General features: G+C 38.7%; 1 protein-coding gene across 2 annotated transcripts in view; it reads left to right on the forward strand.

Moving 5' to 3' along the window:
- The window catches only part of LOC145496527 (uncharacterized), a 15,857-nt gene that overhangs the window by 5,112 nt on the left and 745 nt on the right, over nt 1–10,000 (forward strand). The window contains exons 1-4 of one of the 2 annotated variants that reach the window (XM_081476222.1): nt 1–1,151; nt 5,160–6,785; nt 7,223–7,785; nt 8,877–10,000. The exon at nt 1–1,151 is cut by the window's left edge and continues 353 nt beyond it; the exon at nt 8,877–10,000 is cut by the window's right edge and continues 745 nt beyond it. In XM_081476222.1, coding sequence (XP_081332348.1) covers nt 5,231–6,785; nt 7,223–7,785; nt 8,877–9,056 — 2,298 coding nt within the window. In that variant the 5' untranslated portion in view covers nt 1–1,151; nt 5,160–5,230 and the 3' untranslated portion in view covers nt 9,057–10,000. The remainder of the gene's footprint in view (nt 1,152–5,159; nt 6,786–7,222; nt 7,786–8,876) is intronic. The other variant, XM_081476221.1, reaches the window with a different exon arrangement.

A 10,000-nucleotide genomic window follows, 5' to 3' on the forward strand; every position in this document is an offset into this window, starting at 1 on the left:
TGATATAGTTCAATGAAATTTTACATAGTTTATGACCAGGAGCGAGTCTGGTCAGTAGCGTTTTTGTAGGCGTTTGTTAGTGCCTTGGCCATCTGTTAGCATTTGTTTAGCGTTTGGTGCGTTCTGTAGTGTTTGCAACAGTCATATGGTCGTGAGAGCCCTGGGGCTGACATTGTCCAGCAGTATTTTTGGTTAGTACATGTGTTGTCATCCCATGTGCTCACAGTATGTTCATCGCTCTGTTAGTGTGGCGTTGTGGACTGAATTATAGTGTAGCAGTTCTTGGCGTTCCCTCCCTATCCCCCCCCCTCTTTTCAGCATTTTTTTTTTTTCCACCAATGCCATCTGGTTTGAGTGTGACGGGTGCCTGTAGGGGGCTTGGCGCGGGGGGGGCTCGTGGCTTGGTTGCGGGTTGAGCAGGCCAGTCGGGTGTTCTAGTGCCTTGGGGATGTGCCTGGGGTTGCAGCCCCCGGGCTTCATAGGCACCTTCCCTCCACTAGCGACTTGGGCATTAAACAAGTATTAAGGTGCCACTAACCCCAAATTTTTTTATATAAATTTCCTTTTTCTCCTGATCACCACTGTGAAGAAATTATTGTTGTAGCTATTTTCGTTAATTTTCTATGAATTTTTTAAGTTTCTAAATTTGCCCTTTTCCATGTTCACAACCGAGGAATACCGGAGAATGGGACCAGTTGGCTTCTGACGTCACTTCGGGAATAACAATATTTTGTTTCTGAGAAGAATGTATGCGAACATGCGATAGTGTGTCAAAATCGTTGCAGAATGCAAAGAAGATATGTTGTTGGAGGCTGTAGCAATACGGGATGTGTAGAATAGAGTATTCCTCTTCATTCAATACCTCTATCTCAGTGAAACTCTTCAAGAAATTTAAAGGAGAAAAAGACCAAAGAAGTGGGCTGATCTGTGCAAAGCTAAAGCCGGGGAGCCATTGAGGATTTCTTCGATCTTGGGTTCGCTGCTACTGTAAAAAACTAGAGATTTTCATGGCCTGTATATTCTTCTCTATCTCTACTAAGTGGAAAGCTTGAAATTGTCAAGGTACTGCATAAGACGAATTTGGGATAAGCTGGAAGCCATCTGATTATTTTGAGCGAAGACAATCCTCCGAGTCGTAGACGAAATTATAGGTGAGGAAATTACACGGTAAATTAAACGCATCGCGTTTTTTGTACTCGAAGTAGAGACTTGTCTAAACGAATAGCAAATGAAACCTATGTTCTCCAACGACGCAAAGAAGATTGTGGAGGCTTCGAACTGGTGAACTAGCTATGTATTTGTGGGTTTTAATGAAAGCGCATGCACGCCGGAGGTCGCCTGTAATCCGGCCATGTTTCTCAATGGCCGTTCCGAATACAGAATTGTTTTGTTCGTTGAGCTTCGTCTTTGAGGAACAAAATACATGTATATCTAAATTACGAACTTAGAATGGAATAAGCATTTATAAAAAAATATATGAGGAAAGTGAAACAAACGATTAAGATTCAACTCTATAGCCACCGACGGAGATTGTCCTTCTTAAAGAAGAATGCGCTTGTCAGTCAACCAAAATGGTTAGTAAAACTATTTTCAATCATTGATCTGGAGAAGTAGGCAGGAGTGGAGTATGACTGAATCGCATTTTAACTTGTATTTCGGGGGAAATTAATGTTTGAATGTAAAAATGTTTTGACACTCCGAAATTTGCACGTTTCGTAAAGTCAAATTACCAACTCTTCGTGTTCATTTACATCTTTGTAACTCTCTAAGAGCTGTAAGCTAACTCTTCAGTCATTATCTGTACCTTTATAACCCAAATGGACCGGAAGATTGTTGATCCCGGCCTAAAAATAATTATACAACGCGGCAATCTCGACTGGCGACCTGCACTTCGAAATGGAAAAAAAATATGTACATCGCAGCCGTCCAGATCTTAGTTAGACTCTGAATTGTAATGCTAGATGATACAGTTCTTTCACTTAAAGTTCTTGTCCAGTTTTGATAAAATATGAGTCACAAATAACCTGAAAATGTTTTGACAACCCTCGCAGCTCAGTCAAAAGTCTCTTGAGTGTTTTAGTCTGGTTCCCGAAGTGAACTAGCTAGTAGCCCAACGCAGATCCCACTTTGTGCGGTCGTGAACATAGAAATTGCATGTTTAAACGCCTGCAGAAATGAAGGGATTTTATCAATCAAGATAATTTTTTCACTGAAATAGTCAGGGAAACAAGTAGATTTTATTAAAGGAAAAAAAAATGGGGGTTAGTGGCACTTTCATTCATATTCATATTTTACTCAAGTTGTCAGAATAAGAAGGCAAGTACATAATGCATGCAAAAGTGACGAATAAACATTAAAACGATCTGGATTAGCTGACCAATGTGACAAATAAATGAAACATATCTTTTATAAGATTAGTGGACTAAAAAAAAACTCAGGACATACATGTACCTGTACCTATAGAGGGTCGTACAGGGATATTCTCGTAATGCTTGATTAGCTGATTTTATTTTCGGTGAATTTAGGAAATTATTCTTCATGACCCGTGACCTGAAGGTTTTGCGTGACCTGTGAAGAACCTGAATTATTAACCGATATTCCTGATTTTACCACTCTGTTCTACGTGATTTTGAGAGGCAGGTCCTCTGAATGCTTAGAGTCATCTATCAAGAGTGACTTACATGTAGGTATGGGATTTGCAATATGGAGCCTTGACTTAGCCATTCACGATTTTTTTTTTTATTGCAATATCTTACATTACATTACATACAAAAATTACCTACCATTCACGATTTTGCTTTCTTTTGACACTGTTTCTAGTGTGAGAACAGGTCATTAAAAAAAAGTATCTTACATGTGCTTGCTTATTTTCGTGATTCGGGAAAACAAAATTTTTATATTCATGATCCTCTATTTTTCCGTTCATGAACCATGCCAGAGACCCCACTGTACAACCCTCTCTTTATGCTCTTGCTTTGTATTGGGCATACGTTGTGCAGGTTTCACACCCAGATCCCGAGGTTGTGCGTAAAGGCCAGGTTGCTCATCACAACTGTTTTGAATGAAAGAAGAAACAAAGGCGAGTCACCACTGGAATTCAGGCAACTTTCTTTTGTGTTTTATGACGAAATGTTGGCCAATCCAAGCATTCTGTTTTGTTGAAAAATGTTTCATGCCATTCGTCTCATTTGATGCAAGTTCTCAATCAAAGTTGGCAGCAAAATCATGCAAAGTAGCTGACAAATTTTGCCGGCCACTGGCCCTTATTGAAAACCCTGTATGCGTGGTTTTCCTCTCAGTACTGAATAAGTCCTCCAAGCTGCAACCATTTTGGGTGCCGTGGCAAGTGAAAAAGAACATTTGGTCGCTAAATTTTCCGAAATAGTGCAACTAGTGAGAGTATTTCGTGACCAGTACAGTCCAAATGGCGGATCTCATCAAGAAGGGTTTTTAGTGTTATCACTGAGCAAAATGAATTCAACCACAATTTTGCATATTTGTCTTCCTCACCTGTTTCTTTGTTCTTTTATTTACATGTACTTTCCTGAACAGTAATTAAGACTGTTCAACAATTCAAATAAAGAAAGCATGCTTCGATTTTGTCAACCAAATCTGTCTTAGTGGCAACCATTTTACAGGCCAAGTCTAATAGGGTGTGATAAAAGAAAAAAAATAAAAATAAAAAAAACCCAGAAATTACATGAAATTTCTGGGACAGATTATGGGATATTAATGGACTATTATGCGATAAATTATGCAAATTATGCAATTTTTCCCTGAGGTATTTTAAGCATATTCTACTAGGTTTCATAAGACCAAAACCACTTTTGCACTGCTCCAAACACAAATAATTTTGAATGTAAAGGAACAAAAATTAAACATTATCCATAAATTGGGATAAGGAAAGACTCAAGGTGTTTGTTCACTACAGACGTCTGAAGATGATCAATCACAACATAATTTGCATCGTTAGCCTATCATCCACGTGGGAAGGGTATTTTCTTGCTCTATTTTTCACATTTAAAATTTGGCAGATGGTGTGATTTAGTCTTATCAGTGGAAGAAACAGCAGGCTTTTTCACTACAAACGTATCCACAAGGGACATTTGTTTCAAATTCCAGGAAAGAAGTAACCTTTTGCCATCAAAATAAACATGGCTTGGATTATAGTTGTCAATATATACCAGCACTTCTGATTGGCCCAAGCAAGGAAAGGAATTGTTTATATTGTACAAATAGGCAATTCTTTGAGAGTGAAAACTAATACCAGTCCCCAGACATCCAAGAAATGTCTTGAACTTCAGTTGTTTACAAAATCAAAGGTTGTAGGAGGTTTTTGAGGCTGTCTCAAAGGTAAATCATCTTGAAACAATGTGTAGACGTGGCATATTTCCTGACAAAGCATTAACTAGGTTTATTTTGTTAAAATTGTGCAGTTTTTCATGAATTTGGATGTGATTTGAGGTTGATTGTTTGAAATTGCACCATCGCATGATATCGAAGGGCCTGATTTTTTAGGAGGCTGCCAAAAGGCAATTTATGAAAAACTTACGTATGGAGCCCTGGGAATGCAAATGAATTGTACTGTTTCATCCTTGTTTTTTGTTTGTTCTTTGTATCTTGTTCACTGTACATGTATTTTGAAGGAGTGTTGCTTCTTATGTTTTATTTCTTTGAATTAATTAATCTAATGCCATATTTGATTTGTTCTTACAGAAGTAACTCATATTCATGTTAACTGCTCAAAATAATAATAATTAGTGATAATGATAATGATAATAATAGTAATTGGACCTCATGTCGTACAATTCTGGGAGTAATCACACAAGTAATTTCAATATGGGACAAGTCGAGATTATGAGCATGATTACTCCCTGAATTGTAGGGCCCGAGATCCAATTACTAATTAATTGTCTCTATAACAAACTTCAGAATTAAAATGTTAAGTGTCCGGTCAAAAACTATTATTTAAATTCTAACTTTGTTCCAAGGCTGAAGAGAACAGACCAAGACAGGAAATGGTGGCCTGAAAGAACGTAGTTTTCTAGATCTTGAACTTGAGAGGTCATACACTGTAAGTTTGAATAGTTCAGTTAACAGATTGGCATATTCTGATACATTTGTATTCATTTATCTTTTCTTCCCAGATTTGAACACAGCTCAGAGAAGCAATGAATACCAAGCATCTCCACCTCATTCTCACCCCATTGCAGCTGCCAAACTGCGCACAATGAGTCCTGTTGGCTCTCCAGCCAGTGTTTTATCGTCGGGATCAAGTGTCAAGTCACCATCGAGCCCTTGTCCACTTTCCTTTCCTAAACACATTGTCAATGACATGAACAAAGCCAGGTCATTAAGTGACCCTCCAGAACTTTCAAATAGCCCTCAAGTTCATTACGACAAGCACCGAAGGCAGTCTGAGCAGCTTGGACCTGCAACAAAGCCAACGGGGAATCCCACAGAGAATTATGGCACACTGCCTTCTCCTAGATTTTCATCTCGGGATACTTATGACAATTTACCAAATCCAAAAAGAATCCAGAAAGTTGGGGAAACACAGGACAATTATGATGATGTTCCACTCCCTCGACCAGTTGAACGCTTGGCAAGTCCCTCATCTCCCAGAGCAAAACTAACAGTGAATCATCTCTCACCCAGCCAAGAAGACTATGATGCAGTGCCTCTACCACGTCCGGTCTCCCAGGGAAGTAGCAGATCCTCTCAGGAGGTGTATGATTTTGTCCCTCCTCCAAGGCCAACATCCTCTTGCAGTGAAACACAGGATCTCTATGATGTTCCTCCTTTAGTAAGACCCGAGGAGAGTGAAAATTATGACAGTGTTCCCCCAGCCAGGCGAAGGCCTTCTTATAGTGACACCCAAGATGTTGGAGGTTTCTCTGTTCATCTAGGTCTTGGAAATGCACAGGAGAACTATGATGTTGTTCCTCTTCCAAGGCCAACATCTCATAGTGACACACCAGATGGCCGAAGTCTCTATAATAATTCCTCATTTGGAAGAGCACAAGAGAAGGAAAATTACGACTTCGTTCCTCAGCCACGGCCAGTGTCTTCTTGTAGTAATACAGAAGATGGTCAAGGTCTCTATGATTTTCCTCCAGTTGGAAGAGCATCAGAGCAAGCCAACTATGATGTTCTACCTCCTATGGGCAGACAAAGATATCTTGACCTGGAGAAAAAGGAAAATTATGACGTTGTTCCAATACCACGGCCTACTTCACAAGAGATTTATGATGTTGTTCCACCAGCTAGGCCAATGAGAACGCGAAGTGAATCTGGGAGCACACCTAGAGATCAAAGTGGTGGTGATCCTCGTTTTTCTGACGTGTTTCAATCCAATGGGCAGTCTGATACAGATGCCTATCATTGGGTTCCTTCCCCTTCCCACACCAGAAAAGATCCTTATGACACTCTGCCAAACACTACACGCCCTGTTAGTGCAGATTCTGGACTAAATGCTTCGTTTTCAAGTATTTGCTCCTTGAAGTCGGATGGTCAGGATGACAAGTATGATGCACCATTACCACCAGTTCCAAATGAGAAAAGAGATTCAGGATCATTGAGTGATGAAACACCTGACTTTGATGATGACAATGAAGGGATTTATGACAAGCCACCCAATTTGACATTCAGAGACTCAATTTATGATGTCCCTCCCAAACTTGGAGGAGACAATGTTCTTCCAACACATTCAGATGAGATATACGATGTTCCTCCTATGGCCTCTGATGACATCTATGATGTGCCACCCCCACACTCCAATCAAGGTACATGTATGAATGTTGACTTAAAATATCTCAGTTATTGGGAAAATAAATGTGGCAATTGTTAAGTTTATAAGTAGATTGGAATATGGCTTGTATGATATACATGTACATGCAGTCTTGAAATTACTGACTTGGGTCTTTGATCAGGCAATGTGGAAGCACATGGCTCCCAATGATGGATCACTCTACAAAGCATCTTGCTAAAGTGAAGAGCACCACCAAGCCATTGATGCCAACACAAGATCACTACCATGCTAACCAGAATTCCTTTCACACAGTTTCCAGTTAATACATGTACTGATTGTCTAAAAGTTGTTATCAGTATTGTTATATCTAGTCTACAGTGTATAAGTTAATTCATTTTAAACATCACAGAATCGTGGTATGAAGGGGATTTCTGTTACGGCAACTGCAAGATGTTGTTCTTTACTACTCAGGTTGCTTAAGCAATCCAAGTGGACATGCAGGAGTTCCAGTGGTTGATCGTTCTACGAAACCCCCACCTGAGGTCAACAGAGCCATGAAGCCAAAGGCCCTTGGACAAGACCACAGCTACTATAATATGGCACCACCAGTTGATCGAGGAAGCAAACACAATAGAGGTAATATGCCTCAACCAGAGCATAGCTACATCAATTGTGGCTCTCTAACCCAACAGCGTCCACAGCATCTTCCTCTAGTAAAAAGTCTAAGTGGAAACCCTTATGTTGGGTCATTGCCCAGTCAACAAAATAGATGGCCAGCAGTGCAGGAAGAAGATGCAGAATATTGCTTGATGGAGTCCGTGCCAACAAGATCAACTTCTTCACGATGCTACAGTTTTGGGAAAGATGAAAGACGAAAGTCGCCAGTTTCGGATCAGTGTTATGAAGACATGTCTGCAATAAAGGCAAAGAGGCTATCTGGTACAAAGAGCAGTTCATCATCATCCTCCTCCTTAGGTGACAATGATGAATACACCCATATGACTCCTCGTCATGTTGGTTCTTCACCAATACAGGTGTGTGCACATAATGTAATGATTTCATTTAGCACTGTCCTTCCAACAAGCAGATCTGTCTAATAAGCATCCCTCTCTTAAGCATGTTCTTGCAAATAGTCATACCCATATTGAAAAGTAATTATATTAGATAATTGTGCCTCTATTCCAGTAAGTACTGCTATTATGCCATCAGGGTACATTAAGTTGGCCCATATTGGTTTCTCTTTTGAGCTGCTCATGTCAGTTGTCCCTCAATACAAACAAACTGGTCTTCTACATTTTGTTGGTTTCTGATATGTTGTTTTCACATGAGAGCAAAACTCCTACAAATGAAAGAGTGCTCTTTCATTTTGCACATTCAGATGTCTCTATTCAAAAATATATGCCCTGTTACAGGCACCTTGTCTCCAGTAATAACCCTCCCTTGTGCTCCTAAAACTATATATATATAAAATCACATAATTGAATCATTAAGGTACTTGGTACGTTTACATATTGAACTCAGTGGTCAGATGATGTGCCTCCCTCTACATGTACTTCAGGGAGGATCAACCAAAACTGTTACAGGAAGCAGCATTGAGTTTAGCTCTGTCGATTCCGTGAATTGGCACAAAGTTATTCCGTAAAGAATAATGCAAAATCCATCAATTTGTCCTTGTTGTACTGGGCAAAACAAATGATTTAGATGCATTTCAAAACAGACTGTTTGATTATAGAATTATAGGGTTCCAGATAAGATGTAAAGAAAAGTTGCTATTACGAAAATAATTGGAACAGGTCTCCTTGTTGAGTTTTGTTTCTTATCTGGAACACTATTAATTTGTACAGTCAGACCCCTTTAATACAGACCGAAGCATAAAAGGGGCAGAGCTGAGTGTCCTTATCATGGAGGTTTCACATTATAGAGGAACAAATCATATGAATTCTAGTTTCTTTGGGAACAAGAAAAGTGTCCATAATGTAGAGTGTTCAGTGTGTCAGTGTTATGGAGGTGTCTGTAAGGCAAGGGTTTATTAATTATAGACATGCACTTGAAATGTTAATGTGCAAGTTCCCAATACCAATTTTATAATGATACTAATAATTATTTTAAAATGGTCATTTTGCAGGTGGAACAGAGACAGAGGAAAGATCTTCTATATGCTGAAGTTGAGATAGCTGAAAGTCCCCACCTGAAGCCACATTCTGCTCCAGTGGCCAGAAAAGCAAACACTCATTATACATTCATAAATGAGGAGTCTACTCGAGCACTGTTACAAACATCTAATGCACGGAGAGAAAATCGCTGAGCACTTATCAAGCACACGTCCAAAAAAATATAGCTTCTTTATGTGACAAGTACACTGTACATGACTCACTGCAACATGTTGAATGAAAGTCATTTCTTGAGAAAGAAATAAGCTATTTCCATGATATTCATGAAACTTTAGTTTCTTTCTTTTGATTGAAAAATGGATTGAAATATTTGTTTTTAAAGTGGATCGTAGAGAATTTTAACAAGTGTATTACATGCCTCATTTGAGGCCAAGGCATTTTTTTCTTGTACATACCACTTGTAGATTGTAAAGCTGTACATGAACAGTAGATAATGCAAAAAAATATATTTTCATAAACAAGACGATTGTAGAGAAACATTAGAATTGAGAGATTAATATTTTGAAAATTACCAAATCAGAAAACTGACTTTGAAAACAACAACAGCTATAGTAGTCGGCCTACATGTACAATGTACATGTCTCTTTATTGCAGTAATAATAATTATTATGAAACAAGTAAATTTAATAGAAACTGGCACATAACATGTCCATGAGCATACATGTACAGCTGTAGCCTGCTGCTAATATGCCAAGAGCGAGTTTACATTTTTCCTTTTAATAACAATTTTTAATTTCTTTTAAGTGATTACCTGTATCTTTGTGATTGGAAAGTTGACTTAATATAACAGTTTTAAATTAAAAGACCAGATACAATCTTAATTTCTGGCACTTAAATGAAAAGTCCATTTTTTAAAAAAGTCTAAATAGTAAGAAGAAAAGAGTTAACACTACTTGTTATACTGCCTTTGATTATCTATAAGAAATGTTAGGTCGCAGTGGCTAGAATTCAGTGTCTCTCGCTCCTGGTCTAACATTGGGGAGAATTGTTTGGTGTATAAACACTACTGTTAGTTTATAGTGACTGTAACCATTTCGCTCAAAGAGTCGCATTATGAAACATGTCATGGAGTTCACGT

Source organism: Orbicella franksi, chromosome 9, assembly GCF_964199315.1.
Source record: "Orbicella franksi chromosome 9, jaOrbFran1.1, whole genome shotgun sequence".
Lineage (NCBI taxonomy): Eukaryota > Metazoa > Cnidaria > Anthozoa > Scleractinia > Merulinidae > Orbicella > Orbicella franksi.